Source organism: Elephantulus edwardii, unplaced genomic scaffold (assembly GCF_000299155.1).
Source record: "Elephantulus edwardii isolate Elephantulus edwardi_28Jun2011 unplaced genomic scaffold, EleEdw1.0 scaffold00190, whole genome shotgun sequence".
Taxonomy (NCBI): domain Eukaryota; kingdom Metazoa; phylum Chordata; class Mammalia; order Macroscelidea; family Macroscelididae; genus Elephantulus; species Elephantulus edwardii.
The window spans coordinates 4,205,238-4,225,247 of NW_006399940.1; the positions used below are offsets into that span (position 1 = coordinate 4,205,238).

Consider the following 20,010-nt stretch of genomic DNA (forward strand, 5'->3'; position numbering starts at 1 on the left):
CTTTCGATACAGTGACTCAGTATATTCTTTCCATCTTCTTTTAATACTTCCTGGATCATTTAACATTCTGCCGAAAGCATCCTTGATTATAGCAACTCAAAGTTTGGATTTGTTCTTCAGTTCCTTGAGCTTAAGATAAGCTGAGCGAGTTCGAGAAAGACATATTACTTTGAAAAGTAAAGCACCATTGAAGGCGAGGAAGACCCTTGACAAGATGACTTGACATAGTGAATGTATCTCTCGGCTCAAGTATATCAGAGATAATGAGGACTGCACAGGATAGGCCAGTGTTCAAATCTATTGTTTGGAGGGTCCTTATGAATTGTGGTTGACTTGACAGCACTTAACAAAAACAAACTAAGAGACAGAAAGTTGACATTTCAGTACCAGAAATAAAGAAGAGGACAACGCAGTGCACAGCTTTTGGATTGGAGATTCTTGAACGAATTAGACCAGGACCTAGACCAGAGCGGCTGCAGCAGCAACAGCAGCAGCAGCAGAGGTGATACAGATTCTGAGGCCCATATGAGATAGACCTGAACTGGCTCTTCAATCCATGTGCCAGAGTTGAAGGCTTTTTCCCAAGTTTGTAGGATGATGAGAGAAGAGAGAGACACCGTAATTGGTAGACTTCAAACATTGACCAGGAGCCAATAGGCTGAATACCAGAGCACCTGGGAGCCCACCTGAGAAACTGTATTGACTGAAGAAATATATTTGGTTTACAACCTGAATTGTAACTAGTAAATTTTCTTAATAAATCCCATAATTGTGAGTCTTGCCTGTGAGTTCTGTGTGGCTATTGCTACAGACTAGTAGACCCAGCTGTAGAGCAAAAAGAGCCTTGGGAGGGATGACTGGTGTTAGAAGTGATAGAAGTAAGTGCAGGAAGCCTTGGGCAAATCTGACCTTGGAAAAATTGGTATTGCAGTGTTGATGTGCAGATGGTGACCACTTCCCTTGTGGATTTAATAGAGATCAGATGTGGCTGTACTCTTTTTTTTACAGGTAGAGTAACTCTATAAGATTCCAAACCCATGTTAAAGAGGGAGTCAGCAAAATTATAAAGTCTGTCTCGAGTTTGAAAAGTTTTGTATATGGCATTTAAAAAGCGGTAATAATAAGTGTTCATCAAATACACAGATAAGATTTACAGAATGAGAGCAGTAAAGAGAAAAAGATCTAGTGATTTTAATGGAGGGGAGAAAATAAGATGAAGATTATGAAGAACGGAAGATACCAGCAATTTTAGGCTTCTCCCCCCCCCCACCCCTTTTTATAATTTCTAAGCCGAAGAGAAAAGAACCCAAACATTCCCTCTAGTAATTTATTCATTTGCTGTTTTTGCTGGCTTGGAATTTCTTATTTGTCAGTCAGACTTGTATTTTCTTGACATACTCATCAGTTGTCAAATTACTTCTGCTGTTAGGCAGCATTTTCTCATCCCACGGTTTATTTAATCTTTTTAGGAAAGGTGACATTTTTTTCCCCTCTTGTAAAACATCCTTAGCTCCAAATAAGTCCATGTTATTAATTCTAAAAGTTATACTTTTCCTATACTCCATCTCCTGTATCTCTTGATTCCTTTAAGATATACTTTTTGTAAGAAAAGTATCTCCTCTACTGCTTTGTCATTTTATTATTTTTTCCCCCTCAGACTCTTTGCTGCTGTTTAGTTAGACCCTTACAACTGAGCCACCAAAGCTTTTCTGAGGTTCCTTTCATGCGACAAGAGATTCCCTATCTTTCTCCTGAAGAGCAGCTGGTGGATCCAAACTCCTAGAGAAACACAGCCCTTGGGTTAGCAGTGTAGCTTCCTACAGATTTTTGCTTTTAGTTACTACTTAACTGTGTTTGCTGTGATTGACCTTTCTTCCTCCATAAATAAATGTATCCAAAATGGTGCTTTTTAAGATGTTTTTGTTTCTGTGTATTACTAAGTCAGAACCAACCCATTGTTGATCCTCCAATGGGGTTTCAGGGTCATTAAATGCCATTGATGGAGATTGCCCATTCATCCTTCTCCCATGAAGCAACTTGTAGTGTTGAACCATACAACTTGGGATTGGCAGTCCAGTCCCTTATTGGGCCAATTGGCAGTATTATGATATATGGAGAGAGGATTGAAGTTGTTAATTATTTCATCTTGCTTGACTTTACAATCAGCAGTGTTGGTACTAGCAGTCAGGAAATCAAAAGATGCATTGCACTGGGAAAATCTGCTATCAATGTTCTCTCTAGAGTGATAAAGAACAATGATGTCAGTTAGATCCAGGCCTGATCCAGGCCGTGGTCTTTTCCATTGCTTATGCATCTGAAAGCTGGACTATGAATGAAGATGACAAAAGAAGAATTGATGCCTGTGTACTGAGTATATTGAGTATCAAATATACTTTGGACAAGAGTATTGACTATATCATAGTTGATTGCCAAGAGAAATAGAGCTGTCCTAGAGAGATTAAAAGCATTTTGTTCCTTGGAAGAAAGGATTTTGAAGCTCTATATCACATACTTTGAGCATGTTGCCAGGAGAGACCGGCCCTTGGAGAAGGACATCATACTTGGAAGGGTAGAGGGTCAGTGCATAAGAAGAAGACCCTAGATGAAATGGATTTATGCCGTGATGGTGGCAATAGGATCAAGTGTGTCTGAGACAGGGAGCTGGGCTCAGGATAGGCTGAGGTTCAGAACTGCCACTTATGGGATCTCAATGAGTTGTAGGTATTTCAATGGTACATAATAAAAACAAGAAGCTATCAAAATTATATCTCTTTTTTTTTTTTTAACTAGTATCCCTTTCCACTGGGTTGTTTTTCTCCTTGGTCTTAAGTTTATTGCAAGTCTGTGAACAAAATACTTCAGTTCCACAGTTAGAGCCTTTGTTGCTGTACTCTTTGAATAATGTAGAAATGCTCAAATGGTACACCCTTGCAGCCTTAGCACACAATTTATGGCCACCTCAAAATAAATGAATAAATAAAAATTGTCCTAGCTTAACGTTCACTTTCTTCGTAGGGAATTTGTGGAGGTGGAATTCTCTTAACACATTTCTAGTAATCTTGCTTGACTTGTAACTTTCTATCTCATGATTTGAGGGTAGTAAATAAGGTAAAATGGGTAGTTTACAGCTATGTGTCTATAATATAAATCTTATTTTCTTAAATTTTCCTTCTTTTCTTATTTGCTTCACTTTGAAAGTTTTATTTTCTCCTCTTCCAAGACAGGGTGTTTGGAAAGTAATTTTTTAGACCACATTATCAATATGAATTATTCATTTTTTTCAGTATTAAACAATTCAAATAACTGAATTTTAATTAACTTTTCAAATATTCTATTTTAAGATTACTGAATACTACAGAACCAAGAGGAAAAAGTAAACCTTTGTGTTAACTTAAAAATCTGATAAAGTAGTTGTTCTGCAGAGGACAAAAGTCACACCAGCCCAAGGCCTCTTCATCTCTCCAGATTTACCGTTAGGTCTCTAGAGAAAGGTGGCCCTGAGGCCAGAGGGAAACTTGAACCAGTGAGGAACTGGCCTAAGGAAATACTCCAATAATGATATCCCATATATTACGGAGTACATCTTTATTGCTATAATTTTTCAGACTGGTTGGTCATAAGAATCCTGAATTTATATACAGGTTCAGTTGATTCCCATAGCAAGAGATTAATATTAGTCTTGTAAAGTGCATTATCAATTTACACATGGCAATAAACATAATAGAAGACTAACTAAAATAGCTTCATTGATTAACATAGACAGTAAGTAACATGTTCTCCAGTAAAACACAAGGCTTCCAAATATTTCTACATTCTACAGGTAATCTAAAGAAAGCTTTTAAACTTTTCTAGTCTTTATTTTGGGAGAATCAACTAAAATGAATAATTGATTGCACACAGAAAGAATTCATTCCAATACCTAAGGATTAGTAATGGTAACTTCCGATACAAGGCTTTATGCTGAGAATAGAGATGTCATAGGAAAATTCTAACTTCAGATTCTTGCAAACCTGCCCAGTATATCCAAATCAATTGCATACTGCTATATTTTCAGCATGACTGACAACAGAGAAGAGATCAAATCATGAATAAAGTCTAAAGTTAGTTTGGTGAACAGCTAAGGAAACAGTGAACCATTTAATTCCTATTGATACAGTTGGTGGCCCAATAAATCTCAGACATATTTCTTTGTAGCCGCGTCACTGGAGTGAGCATTACTGACTACAATGGGGCAGCTATTTCACACTGCAATTTTCCCACTGCTGACCCTTACAAAAAGCATGATACGAATGAATTCAGCCTAAATGCCAACGAGCTCCTCATTACATAACCCTTTTACTCCTCACTGCAGTTTTAGCTACTTTTTCACTCATTGCTTCACTTCCTCACTAATTCACTCACTTACTCATTCGCTGTTAATGGGTAGGTTTCCAACTCAGAGCAACCCACCATTGTGTTTCCTAAACTGTAAATAATAATAATGGGAGGAGACCATCAGCAAGCAGCTGGTGGATTAGAACCATCAGAAATGAGGCAACATTTTGGTTAGCAGTGTAACACTCTTAGATTACACTGATAACACGTCACCCATCCTACAACAGAAATATACTCAGGATCAAGATAAAATCAAACTATAAATGAGTGAAAATAGCATTGGGAGTTTTGTTGGTATAGAGAACTGTACTGCTCACTTAAAGGTGACCAGTTTGAATCCACCAACAGCTTCATTTGAAGAAAGGTGGAAAAACTGTTGTGTGATTTATAACCTCTGAAAATCCACTGGAGGATCAGCTATCAAAAACATTGAATTGAATTGAGTTTTAATTATAGTGAAGTATCTTTAACTCCCTTGTTGTTATATGCCCTCAAATGACTGGACTGATAACAACCTTATGTACAATCTCTCTGAATCTTGTCCTATCCTGAGCAAATTTCACACCTGCTGCTATCCCAAAGGTCATTGTTATGTCCACTGTGTCAATTCTCTCTGGTTCCTGAGACGGTCTACTGATTGATAGAGAAGCCCACACTCAGGACATCCTTAGCATGGCCTACATCATCATGCCCAGAAACCATAGAGGGCAAACTTGCCATCAGAGGAGATGACCACATCACTAACAAAGAGGAAGTAATGATGCAAGCACAACTAAGGGATGCCATAATTGGTCTCATCCCTGGCCAGCTTCCAAATGATGACAGGCTTATTTGACAAAGGGACAGTATCATATCTGGGAACGGCAGTGGGTAGCAATCTGGATCATCCAGCAACGGCAGGCCTTGAGGGTGCCATGGAGGGTCATTTGGTCAGTCATGTCTCTGATGGATGTTGGAGGGGTCACCACAGCGATGAGGGTGGTACTGTAAGGTCAGAGATGTCAACGGCACAGCCTCTCCCATGATAGCTCCACTGAGAAAAGATCTAGGTAAGTCAGCAATGACAGCCCTTCAATCTACAGACTCTCCTGAATTCAGTTGGAATTTCTAACAGCTCCTTGTTGAGATACTGCTCTAGGTCATGTGTAATTTCCCCTAACATTATACTTCCTGTGGAAAGAAAATGCTCTCAGTATTTGCTTAATTGAATCAAAGCATTTATCTTGCATGGAAAAACACAAAATGCACCATTATAATTACAGATTTTTTGGGGGGGTAAGGCATGTTTGATTTGCATACATTGTTCATATTCTATCATGTTGTTGAATCCAAGACTTAAACTTATCACTCAATGAGAAGTAGAGTAAAAGCAAAGTAAAATGATACCTTTTGAAAAATGTTCTTGTTTAACTACATCCCCCCCCAAAACAAAAGAGCCAAGGAATAAATACAGGTCTAAGAGAGTAGTCCAGATTTTAAATAAGTTCTTTACTACATTGCAATATCAAGATAGGGAATTATTTTTAAAAGTTGTTTTATTCTCATATATCATGATTCCATGGGTTCAGGAGAATATATTTGTGATACTTGACTTACTTGCAGTAATTGCTACTTAATAAGAGCATTAATAATGCATATGGTTAAAGTAACTGCTAAATCAGTATAAAATATTAATCATTTTTCATGATTTATTTTTATGTTCTCTATGTCATAGTCTTATTAATTAGGTACTATAATTATAACTATAATAATACTGTGTGTAATGTAACAACTATGGATAACATTGAGAAGAATGTGAATTCTAGAACATGTAAGCGTGCTCTTGAAAATCACATACCTAGACCAAGAAGCTATTGTCTGAAGAAAACAAAGGAACATTGGGTATTTTAAAATCAGAAGGAGTATAAGCCACAATTATATAATTTCTCTGTACCGACTCAATCTGTGTACTGAGTAAATTATTCAAAAAGCTGGACTATATGAAGAAGAACATGGCACTGGAATTGGAATGAGATTTATCAACAATGTGCATTATACAAATAAACAATTTTGCCTATAGAAAGTAAAGAATATTTGAAGCACTTACTGAAGTAGATCAAAGTCTACAGTCTTTCATACAGATTATATCTCAACATAAAGAAAACAAAATTCCTTACCACTGGATTAATAGACAACATTATGATAGATGGAGAAAAGATTGAAATGACCAATGATTTTATTTTACTTGTTCCATAAGTAACACCCATGGCTGCAGTAGCCAAGAATCAAAAGACTTGTGGCATTTGTGAAATCTGCTGTCAAGGTCCTTTCCAAAGCACTAAAAAACAAGGATGCTAGTTTAAAGACTAAGGTGCATCTGATCCAAGCCATGGTATTTTTATTTGATTATACAAAGACACCTGTTTGGACCAGAGCAAATTATGAATACTCTTGCAAAGAATGGGAATTCCAGAACAATTAATTGTGTTCCTGAGAACTCTGTACAGACATTATGATACAGCCATTCATACAGAATAAGGGGTCATTGTGTGATGTAAATTCAAGAAAGGTGTATGTCAGCATTGTATCTTTTCACTGTACTTCCTCAATCTTCATGCTAAGCAAATGATCCTAGACACTAGGCTATGTGAAAAAGAACATGACGTCAGGACTTGAGGTGGATTCTGCAATCACAATTCTGCTTACCAATAGGAAGAAGACTTGAAATACTGATAAAACTCAAAGACTACAAGCTTTTATTATGAAATACATCTCAATATGTAAGCAAAAATCCTCACAATTAGACCAATAAACAACATAAAGAGGGAACTTACTGGCATCATGGGTTTTATTTTACTTGGATTCATAGTCAAAGATCATGAAAGCAACAGTTTACAAAACGAGACAATGTATTGCATTGATGAGATCTGCTGCTAAATATCTCTTTAAAATGTTCAAAACAAAGATGTCACTTTGAAGACTAAGGAACACCTGATTTAATCTTTTATATTTTCAATGATTTCACATCCATATAGGGGAGTTCTGGTGATCCAGTAGGTAAAGGGTTACACTGTTAAACCAAAGGCACATTATTAAAATCTCTATCTGCTCACAAGAAGAAAACTGGAGATTCTCCTCCCATGTAATTTTCAGCCTGCAAAAAACCCACTGAAAAGTAATGAGTTATTACTGACTTGACAGCAATGAGTTAGAGGTTTTTTTCATTATATATATATGAATATATATGAAAGGTGAACAATGAATAAGCAAGACCAAAAATAATTTATAAATGTGCATTATAGTGTTGGTAGACCCTCAAAGAGATGAATTGTTATAGGGACTGTAACAATGGGTCAAATATGGCAGAGATGATGAATATAATGCAGGATAGGGAAGAGTTCCAGTGCATTATTCAAAGGGTCACTGTTTTGTAGATGACTCAATAGCATCTAACTACACTGATGAATAATATCAAATGTACCATGGACTGCAAGAAGTACAATTAGAATGCTCCTTAGAAATGAGGATGGAGAGACTCGCTCTCACTTGTGGCTGGACATGTTATCAAGAAGGACCAGCCCCTGAAGAAGGACATTATACTTGACAATACATTTGGTTTAGTCTTCATCAGTTTTCTGAAGCTTGTAACAGGAGGAAACTACCAGCTTTTCTCCTGTGGAGCCAATAGTGGTTTTGAACTGGCAGAAGAAACGGAACCTTTGTATTAGCAACCAAACTAACTATGGACTATGCCACCAGACCTGGTAAAGTAGGTGGGGACAAAAAGAAAGACTCTTAGTGAGATAGATTGTCACAGTTCAGTTGTGTCAATGGGCTGCAGCAATGGGCTAAAAAATAGCAACACATGACAGTGGTTGTGAGGATGGTGCAGATTCAGACAGTGTTTGTCCCTCTATTGTATACAACGCCATTGTGAGATGAAACCAACTCAATGGGATTTAACAATAACATTAAATTAATTCTTGAGTTCACACATTTTTTCCCCTCTTTAATAATGACACATGTACATAATCACAGCTCCCATGAGGATAGCAAGGAAAAAAGGTTTTTGTGGCTATTGTTATGTAACTAAAAAAAAAAAAAAGTTGAATTTTGATTACATTAGTTATGTGCCAAGTACATAGGGGCTGTGGCTTGCACCTGCAGAGCCTGGGGTTTTGGATGAAGAACCTTTCATTATCTTCACCCTGAAATGACTGGCTAAGCAATGGCAGGAAATAATTCCACTGAGTGAATAAGAAGAGAAGACTTCTCTTTGATGAGACTCTAATCATACAGGTGTTAAATACTCTGTTGACCCTTTCACTAGTTGTTTTCCTCAAGATCTTTTCTTTACTGTTCTCCACATCTGTCTCATAACATTTCTGCGAAACTGATGCTTTGTTTTGCTTTATTTTCCCCACTGTGCAATTGCTTCCTCTCACAGCCATATGCAATTTGACACAAGGGCAAAGTGCCTAAATTTCAGTAATGCACGTAACTCTCTCTATTCCGAAGAATGCCATGGTAGTTATATGTTTTATGGGTTCAAGGAATCACCTTTGTTGCTACATTGGTGCTGTTGAAAGAAGTTCAATTTAAGCAGAACCAAAACTCTCACCATGAAAAGAAGAACCATCTTATGTACATACAAACATAGGAGAACACACCCACATTGTCACTGCAGGGAGGGAAAAAAACAGCTTTCAGATTGCTGCAAGGCCAAGCCTCAAAGAACAATGGAAGAATTGTTATGGCAAAAGAAAGAGGTTCTGGAGCCATTAACTTGTGTTTTATGGTTTGTTTGCCTTTCCTGAAAGATACTCAATATTACTTCTTAAAATATGTAACATTTTAACAGAAAAGGAGGTTTTGGAGTGTGAGGAGGTGGTTTTTTTTACTTTTCTTTGTTTTGGGGTTGTGGGGTTTTTTTATATCTTGGCAAAGCATATTTATAATTTCACTGTTAACAACTTCACTTCAGGGATTTAATTAGTCATGATTGGTGTGAAGCGTCTCTATTCCTGGCAGATAAGTGACCATATAATTACAGTGCAGATAATTGAAGCCTTCTCCTCACATGGAGTTCTTGAGAGCACTGTAGCACCTGAAGGCACAGAAGCCTGTTTACCTAGGGATGGCTATTGACCTTAAAAGCCACAGATAACAACATATAAGATGTAAAATCAACCCATGAGTTCCACCAGTCTAGTGGTTCAACTTTTCAAGCATGTGTCACAAGAAATGTTAGGCCTCTAAAAAGCTCTAACACAAAAGCCTTTTAGATATCAGTCATAAATTTAAAAAGGTCTTATACCAGATTCATCATACACACATGAACGTCATCAGTCTCTGAGAAGTACTTTAGAAAAGAAATCCGTGAGAAACAAGCTATTTTTGGTAGCCATAAACAAATGAGTTTCTATTAAGTAAATGTTGACTTGCGACTCAAGCTCATGGCAAGTCCATGTGTTTTCAGACTAGAACTCTATTCCACAAAGTTTTCAATGGCTGTTAGAATAGATAACTATCCTTCAAGTCTATGTGGATTTGGACTTTCAGCTTTTCAGTTAGTACTCGAGTGTGATAACTATTTGCACCACTTAGTGATTTTGTTATAACCACTACACTATGGAACCTTGTCTTTTACACTAATTGGAGGTCCAGTATAAGAGGAAGATCCTCAGCAAGCGAGATTGGCACATTGACTGTAACGATGTGTCCACCAAGTATGTCAGAGATGGAGAGGATGGCACAGGATAGAGCAGCGTTCTGTTGTTCTTAGGGGCACAGGATAGAGCAGCGTTCTGTTGTTCTTAGGGTCACTATGAGTTGCTGTCACCTTGACAACACATAATAACAGTAAGAACCAAGAGACTTTGTAGCCATGCAAACTTTATTGCAATAATCTCCTACAAGTGGCCACATGACCCTTTCCTCTCATTCAATTTACAATTCAAAAATATTGACTTATCAGCTAACACATCTCTATGATTACACCATCTAAACTACTAAAACTTTCCATTCCCTTTTATCTGCTTTAGGTAACTAAGCTCATGTAATTTCTGATGCATTAACTAATCATTTTATTTTGTGTTTCCCCCACACACACTTCACTTTCATGAGATCAGAAATATCACTTTTTTAAAACTAATCATGTTCCCAGTGCAAGGTTTTGTTGAATTAAGAAATGTAGTTCTTTTAACAGATGAATCCTTTTCCTCTTCCACAATCATTCCCAAGAGATGCAGAGCTAGTGATGTTAATAAGTATTGATTTATGTTCCCAAGAATAATCAAGGGCATCTAGATTCAAGCTTATCATTTTAGCCACGAAACAAAACCTACATAAGATTCCCTTCTCTGCACTAATTACCCCACAGCATATTTCCCTTTAATTTACCACCACATAAAATGCTTTAGGGCTGCCTCTGGCACATAAAGCCATTAATTTTTAATTCAACATTTACCTATGCCTTTGTATGACTTTTTAGGTCTATTTTCATTTGTAATGTCAGTAACAACATCACAAGATACTGCACTTCTGTGCTAAATCAGAGGTGCCGAATAGCAAATCTAGGATGTATTTAGGCCATTCTTCAACTTCAAGATAGAGTGGCATTAAAGAAAGAGAACAAATAACTAATATGGATGTCTCATGAATATCACATCTTTCTAATCAGGGCCTAGACACACACGAGCATATGAAGGAAAGGTTTTTTTATAGCTTATAAGAATTAGAGTATCTGACATATTACCAGTCTCACTTGCTGAAAACACTTTATAAATAAGTTATTCCTTTTCTGTGCACAACCCAATTTGTGTCATGAGTAAGGTACTCAAATGAGAGAAATAAAAAACAGTCCAGCATTATACCCATTTGTTGAAACACCTCAACTGCTGTTTAGTCAATGCTGGACCTTTGATTTTCATCAATGCCTTCTGTGAAACCTGGACATTTTCCTTCTCTATCTTCGGTTCCTAATATTGTTATCTTCTTAAATAGTTGAATGTCAACCAAGTCTTTTTAGGATAGTGATTATCTGTATTTCTTCTACTTCTTTTGATGTTTTCTGCATCAGTCAAGATTCTCTTCATAAAATTAGTCATGTTGCAATTTTATATTTAAGTTTTTAATCAGTTATTTATGCTTGAGAAAAGAAAATAATACATTTATGTCCTTCCCTTTTTGTACGTTTCATTTTTTATCTTCTCAAACTGCTCTTTGAAATATTTTCTTTACTTCATAATTTCTTCCTTTTACTTTACCTGTTCTACATTAAAATCAAATCTTCAGAGTCTCTTCTGATATCTATTTTGGTCTTTTTTTTCCCTGTGCTTTGAATGGCCTTTTGCTTTCTTAATGTATGATGCTCTTGATGACATCTCACAATTTATATGATTTTCATCCATTAGAACTTAATGTTTCTCATATATATTCTTGAGAAACTTGACTCCACTATTTGCTATTCACTCGGAACTGACTCACAGCTGACCTTCTAGCAGATACTCTGAGGCTATAAATCACTTGGGAGGAGATTACCCATCTTTGTCCAGTGGAGGAGCTGGTGGATTCAAACACACTGTCTTTGTGTTGGCAGTGCTACTGATTAACCACTAGACCAACAGAGGTTGCGAAAATCAAGTGGGGTATACTAAAGGTCATAATTTGGCTTGCATTTTCTTTAGCTGGAGCTTGAACTTACATATGTGCAACTGATGATCTGTTTCATAGTCGACTACTGTTCTTGGATTTTATTGAGCTTCTCCATTGTATCTTTCCTTAGATGTAGACAATTTTATTCCTATTTCATATGATAAGGTGCGATGTATGTTGCTAAAAAAAGTGTTCACAAGACATCCCATTGATGTTACAAAATTCTACTATATAATTTCAAGTGCCATTTTTATCATCAAGACATGGAAATAATTTTCATAGAGGAATATTTTTGAATGGCAAACAGACACATAAATGCTCCAAAACACTGGCAGTAAGTGAGATGCAAATCAAAATCACAATGAGGTACAATCTCACTTCACTAATAGTGGCAAGTTTAAAAGGGCAGCAAGTAAAACATGCTGGAGAGAATGTGGTGAGAAAGGAACTCTTATACATTGTTGGTGGGATTATAAAATGGTATAACCATTCTGGAAGGTAGTTTGGTGCTTCCTCAAAAAGCTGAACATAGAAATTCCTTATGACCTAGCTGTTCTTCTACATGGAATATACCCTGAGAAAATTATAACTGAGGCACAACTGAGATTTATACACTAATGTTCATAACAGCATTCACCATGGCAAGAACATGGAAACAGCCTAAATGTCCAACCACAAACGAATGCATTGAGAAATTATGGTACATTCACACAGTGGAATACTATACAGCACTCAAGAGCAATAACTCTGTAAATTATTTCCTAACTTGAGAGGGACTGGAGAGCATTATGCTGAGTAGACTAATTCAGTCCCACAAGGATAAATATTGTATAAAGCCATTACTGTAGAATGAGTATAAGGATTCAAGAGGGGTGGTAGAGGTTGAAAGCAGAGAGATGTGGATGTGCGGGAAGGGAGGGAAAATAATCATGGGGTTGTACAATTTTATGGGGGGTGAGGGGAGTTGAAAGAATTTCTTCTTGACCATAATGTATTAGAATATTGTAAATAAACTAGTAGACTATTTTAAAAGAACATATTTACAATTACTGTTGCGTCTCTATTTACAACTTTTGCATTCCCATCACCAGTAATAATCAATGAATGATCAGTTTGAAACTCTAGGAATTAGAAAATATCTCCCCTTTATTATTTTTGGCATTGTTGTTGTTATCGTTGTATACCATCAAGTCAAAACCTACCCATAACAGACTCTCCGCGTGGGTTTTCTGAAGCAGGGGAGAAGATTACCCATTTTTCTTCTGCAGAGCATCTGGTGAATTTGAACTGGATGCCTTTTCACTTGGCATTAGTGTTTGGCATACAAATACGAATATTAGTTATAGCAATGAGTCTTCTTTGTAGGCATATGGATATTACTCACTGAGTTGTACATTAAGGTCAATGTTTGGCAATGAATATTTCAGTAGACCATATGATTGCCCAATTAAAAAATAACTTAGGCTAGTCTATTTTACCTTGCTACTGCCTAGAATATTGTTCTACTATAACTCTAACAACTCCAATTCTTTTCTAGAATCATGCTTTATACAGTAAATTATTGATGATTATTTGCCACTCTTCCTTCCTCTTTTAAGTCATTCCACATCAGCAAATGAAAGTTGTAAAAGCTTTGCTCCACGCATACTTCAATATTGACTCTAAGGAGGCAACACTTCTCCGGTAGCATTTTGAGTGCCTACTCACCTGAGGGCCTCTTCTCCCAACACTAATATCAGACACTATTTTCCTAGTATTTCATTGGCCAGTTCCTCCTCAGAAATAGGGAAATAGATTGCAAAGACTTTCTTCCAAGTATTTCTGAGTCTGGAAGTTCCATTGAAATTTGTTCAAGCACAAGTGATTTTGTTCATCTATGAGTTGGCCCTAATTTCTTGGTTTTGGCTGTGATGCTGGAAGCTATGCCAATCATATTTCAAATAGTAGTAAGATCCCTTTGATTGGCTGTAAGCAGAAAGCCTGTGTACTTCACTAACATCAGAGCCAGGGAGACAAAGGAAACTCTCCAATCTATTTTATGCCCACCAACCCCCAGCCTAAATGACTAAATGTGGTTTTTTAACCTTGCTAACAAATATCCTGGCAGTGATGTGGTTAAAAGCATTTGTAACTAGCAGCCATTCCCTAAGAGAAAGATAAGATATTCTGTTTCCCTAAAGATTGACAGCCTTGGAAATCACACGAGGCAGTTCTCTGTCCTACACAGTTACCATGAGCGAGAATCTACTTGATGGCAATGACCTGATAATAAATATCCTACTGCATCATAGCTCCCTGACTTTCTGAGGAAGAGGAAGAGGAAGAGGAAGAATGGGGTTAGTTAGCTCAGAATTATGTATTTTTAAACTTTGCTAACAAACCTCAAACCTGGGGTGGGGGCTAGAGATTAAGAATGCTAGCAGGCAGTAGAATGGAGAAAACCATGACCACCTGGTTTGTCTGAAGGAATATCATTTTACACAGTATCCATTATAGCAGTCTGGAAATCCCTAAATAACAAGACGATGTCCCTTTAACTTAGGTGGTAAGCCACCTACTGCAGAGCCCTATCCACACTGTACTACATAAAAGCCTTATAATGGTGAATTAGATTTTTATTTCGGTTCATTATGCCTGGCTTTTCAGGCAATGTTCCGGATTTCATGGTTTTGTTTGTAATGAGTCATGGCCCCCTTGACAAACAAGAGAGTAATTAAACTAACCAGGTCATCAGTAGGAGTTTGTGATGGATATCTTGCTGCATATGGTTATTTCATCTTCAATAATAGTTAGATATTATAAAAGATTACAGCCTTTTTGTGTGACAGGGAGAAAAAGAGATTAAAGCTTGTGGCGACAAGAGCTAAAATGCAATGTTACCTGCACCTCTCACAGGCAAAACAGCGTTGTTAATACTTGGAGAATAAATGGTTTCTTTGTTTATTGATGCCTCTTGTGTGTTTTAGTGAGTTTTGGTGGTACAACAGTTAAAGTCTTAACACATCAGATATTCTGGAAGAGAAAGGATGATAGCCTGTTTCCCTAAAAATTACATCCTTGGAAACCCTGTGGGCATTTTGGCTCTGTCCTATAGACTCACTGTGAATTATAAAGATTTCACAGCAACAAGTTTGTCTGTTTTGTATACTTTATTACCTTTATGAGATTCATGAATCTTTAATTAATAAAACAATTAAAATTATTAAATGATTTCTCATGCTGTACACATATGTACATCAGAAATGTTATTACTATGTACTGTAAGTGAACTCTGACTCATTGTAACACTATGTACAACAGCAGGAATCATTTCCTGACCCTGTCTCCAATGTGACAGTCACTGTGTGGATTCATCTCGGTTTTTTTGCTGATCTCTCCTTTACCAAGCATGATATCATCCCCTAGAGGTTAGCCATTATGATAATGTCCAAAAATATGAGTCAAAGAGTCATAACATTTTCTCAAACTTACTTCATATTCTTTCATTATTTTTGTTTACCAAATTAAGTTACCTTAACAACAAATATTTGGTTGCAATGCTTTGTTTCTAGAACTTGAAATTGAACCCTTACTATGAAGAATAAAAACACTACAGAGAAATGGAGGTGCTATAAATTCAAAGTGTAGCAGCATCACTCTTAATAGAAAATGATATATTTTCTAGAGTATTTTTAAAGGGAAAAGCAATATTCTATAGTGTGTTTACATTTATTATGCTCACTGCATATGGTAAAAACATTACATTTTGTACATTTTTATTGCTTCCCAAAGAAACCAAAAATATATTCAAAGTGCATATTTGCTTAGGTCATTTATCTGAATGAACTAGCATTTTCATCTTCAAGATTCCTGTTGTATTGAACTCTGCCACTGGATAATTCAAACTATGCATTACATTTAAAAACTTTATAGAAAAAATTCAGAAAAAGATATATTCATAAACCTCCTAATGTTTTCTTTAAAGTGGTTCTACTTAAAATCTTCTCAATTAGTCAGTGACATTCTGGACCTCTAGTAACATAAATTGAATTAAGTTGTTTTGATTCTTCTCTCTCTTTTATTTACTTTACTCCATTTTATTTCTGATTTTCAATAAGCGTTATGGGCTCCACCTTCGTAATAGACACCAACCTGTAGCACTTCCTACCACTGTCTTCATTATTTCCACCCTGGTCTGAGTTGCCAATGTCCCTTGCCTGCAATAGCTTTCTACCTAGTTGTTGGGGTTTTTTTTTGTTTGTTTTGTTTTGTTTTTCATTTTTGTCCTGTCTTTTAGATCCTTTTATATGACAAAAAAACAACCAACCAAGCAAAAACTCAAGACAACAGACAAATAAGATAATAATGTGTGTTCATGTATATTTTATGTGTTGTTATGTACCGTGGAGTGGGAACTGACTCATAGCGGATCGTCCTGTGGATTTTCAGAGGCAGTAAATTGCATAGGAAGGGATTGCCTGTCTTTTCCCCATGATGCAGCCTATGGCTTCATCCAAATGCCTTTGAGTTTTGGTAGTACAATTCTTTATCACCAAGTTAAAAAATATATTTGTAGATGTGTGTATATGTATATATAGTATATATAGGGGACTTGGGTTGTATAGTGATTAGGAATTTTGCTACCAATGCAAAAATGTGTGGTTCAAATCCATCAGCTGCTCACTGGGAAAAAGACGGACAATCTCCTGCCTTGTGATTAACTGTCTTTGAAAGCCTGCTGGAGGGTCCACTATGGATCAGTTCTGACTTGATGATACCCTACCACCACAGCAACGTATATATGTATGAACATATATGTGTGTGAAAATGTATGAGGGAGAGAGAGAAGGAGAGACAGATATATCTGATGGCATTGTCAGTAGGGAGTTGCACTCACTGCTTGCGCAAAAGTGGCTCTTCTGTAGAGGTTCTAATATACCAGTAGCTCCATGGAAGGAGGATGAGCAATCTCCTTCCTTGTGATTTACAGTCATAGAACCCCTCTTGACATGAGTAAGTGTTGTATTTATTTCTTAGAGTCTGTCTCCCCATTCCCCAGCAATGCCGAATTCAGTATGTGAGTGAATGTGGTAGTTTTGTGTTTGGGGGAAAGCGTGGCATGTAGCAATTCTCCAAAACTATATGGTAAATTAATAAAGGTCTATGCAAAAAAGAAAAGAAAAGAAAAAAATTACAATCATGGCTTTGTGCCAAACACTGTGCTTTGATCTTTGAATATGCAAAGATGAATTGGATATTTACTCTGCATTCAGGGTGCTGACAGGGAAGATTAGCACACACATAAATAATTAAATTACAAGATGGACAATATACAGTAGGAGATAATTAGATAAACTACTCCAAGGAGATAAAGCTATTCCCAGTTAAAGGTAACAGGACAAAATATGGAGATAGTGGCACAATAAATGATTCTTGACCCTGGGAAGCAGGAAAGACACCACAGAAACAAAAGCACTGATTTACTAAAAAAGCATAAAGAATAGAAATAAAAACCAGACTAATGAAAGATCCCAGGTTCTGAGCCAACGTGTCTTCAAATCCCAATTCTGCAGCTAAGTAGCTGTGTGACCCTAGACAAATTACTTAACCTCTCTGATATTTGGGTTCCACATTCATGAAACTAAGATAATATTATATAGGTTCGATGAGCATTGTGAGGAAATCATGAACACAAAGTACCTAATCCAGCTGAGTTTCCAGTAACCACTCAATAAAAGAGCTATTATTAGAGTGTAGTTTGACTAGCGCCCTGATGAAGCGTTTCGCTCACCAAAGCCATTTTTCCAAGTGAGGCCAAAATGTATTGCATTTACTCTGTACTTGCTGGGAGCATTCATCTATTGTCCAACTTGAAAAATGAAGCTGCAAATGACTAGTCTTGTATTTGAAGCATGAAATACTGAAAATGTGATGCATTGTCCTATCAGGCATAAAACTGCTTTGAATATTAGAAGGAATAAAAATATATGTATCACTGTGAAAAGATTTCTTTTTTTCCTTCACTTATCCACCTTTTTTGTTTGTTCCTTTTTCAGTTGCTCCTACGATTCAGGAAATTAAATCTGGCACCGTGGCCCCTGGACGCAGCGGATTGATAAGGTGTGAAGGTGCAGGTGTGCCGCCACCAGCCTTTGAATGGTACAAAGGAGAGAAGAAGTAAGGACTTAGCGATTATTACTGTTTCAAGTACTTACGCTAATGTGTTTGTGTTTCCGATCCTTACTTTAAGCAATTTTGAATGATTCTCAGTAGCCTTCTCACAGATAGGCAAACTGAAGGGGTCCACACAGGAGGGGTGAGTAGTTAATAGCATCCAGGAGAATTGTCCACTTTGCTTTATATGATCTCAGAAATGCCTACAAATTCCCAGATCACCAGCACATTTTGTTCTTTCTGCCTTCTGAACCACCACACCAAGGCTCTTACTGGCACCCATGTTTATTTGGAAAGTAAACCAGCTCTTAGAGGACTTGGGCACAGCTTCTGTGAGGGCACTTCAAAAGTAATCAAAGAACTGCTGCCTCCTCCCATCATGAGAAGCCTCAGTCCTTGCACCTGTCTTGCTCTCCTGCAAGATATTTTCAAATTTTGTTTTATAGGACACTTTGTTTTAGATATTCTGTCACTATAGGGGCATTAGAGGAGATAAAAGCCATGGTTAAAGGACTAAACAAGGGGACTTTAGGGCTTTTCTCACCTCAGCTCTGTGTGATCATCACACTTGAGAAGTCCCAGAAACCTGGGCAAGAGCTATTGAAAGGGAAGACAGGACTTGAATGTTTTCTCTTTGTTTTCATCCAGTAGACTCAGACAAACCTCTTCAGCTGCTCTTATCAAGACATCAGAGAAATGCAGAGCCCTGCAGGTTAACTGAAAGATGTGATCCACAGAACAGGACACTATATACAATGTGTGTATTTCATTTGAAAACTAGGGAGGGATATATTCAAGAGCATGTTGGACTTATTTGTATGAAATTTCTATCTGTAAGTAAATTGAAAGAATTCTGTTGACCTAATGGTTACAGTTCTGCTGCCAAATTAAAATTGAAATATGGGCAATTTCTTCCTGTGAGATTTAAGCTTCTGACTACCCACCAGAGGACTACCTGTGAGTTGGTTCCAACTGCATGGTACATAACAATAAGTACAAAAGGCACATATTAAACACTTAATTTCTTTATTACATATGTATGGGGCTTACTTGGGTTGTAGATAATAACAAATTTCTCTTGAAAGTATAGACCGGTGAAATGTAAAATGTAACATTGTCACAGTGGATGAGAATGAATATCATACAAGTCAACACTTGATTTCTCAATGTATAATCAAATTTTCTTTCAGAAAGAAGTTATTAGCAAAAATAATGATGATTCCAATAACTAATTTTTCTTAATAATAGTTTTAACTGAACTTTTTCCTACAGCACTTTTATATGCAACCACTTCTAAAATTGGAGGTAGTTAATATTTTAATCTTTTTTACTATATAGTTATTTGTTTTATTTAAACTTGTCTTTTTATGACATCTTCAGGACCCTCAGGCTTTCAACGCAGTGGATTAGGTAAACACTTACAATCATCTGTCCCTCTTGTAGAACTGCCAATATCATCTTTCTTAGATTGTGAAAACCTACATTTACAAGGTTTGGATTGTGTGGTTGAACAAACTTCAGGAACATCAGTCTCTAACCGTTGCAAATTATGTAATCTTCATTCAAATGCCATCTTACACAGAAGCCCACTTACGTAAATATAAAATTTATGAGAACAGAAATTTCTGGGAGTATTTGGTGAAAAAAGGTGTCTATTCATCTTTAGGATACTCTGAATCAGAATCAGGATCCCTGAATCTTCACAAAGCGCTCAGTAAGGCCAAGAATGTAGGTAATTTCATAGACACTTTTCAACATTCACTTATTAAAAGTGAGAAAAAATAATTATTCCTAGTTGTCTAGTCAAGAAATCATTTGTTAAAGACTATTTTGTTCCTGAACTTTAAT

At 36.7% G+C, this 20,010-nt stretch overlaps 1 protein-coding gene across 2 annotated transcripts in view; it reads left to right on the forward strand.

The window, feature by feature from the left end:
- The window catches only part of NEGR1 (neuronal growth regulator 1), a 1,417,016-nt gene that overhangs the window by 1,056,103 nt on the left and 340,903 nt on the right, over positions 1 to 20,010 (forward strand). For both annotated transcript variants that reach the window (XM_006896776.1, XM_006896777.1), the window contains one exon: positions 18,045 to 18,165. In XM_006896776.1, the coding sequence (XP_006896838.1) occupies positions 18,045 to 18,165 (121 nt within the window). The remainder of the gene's footprint in view (positions 1 to 18,044; positions 18,166 to 20,010) is intronic.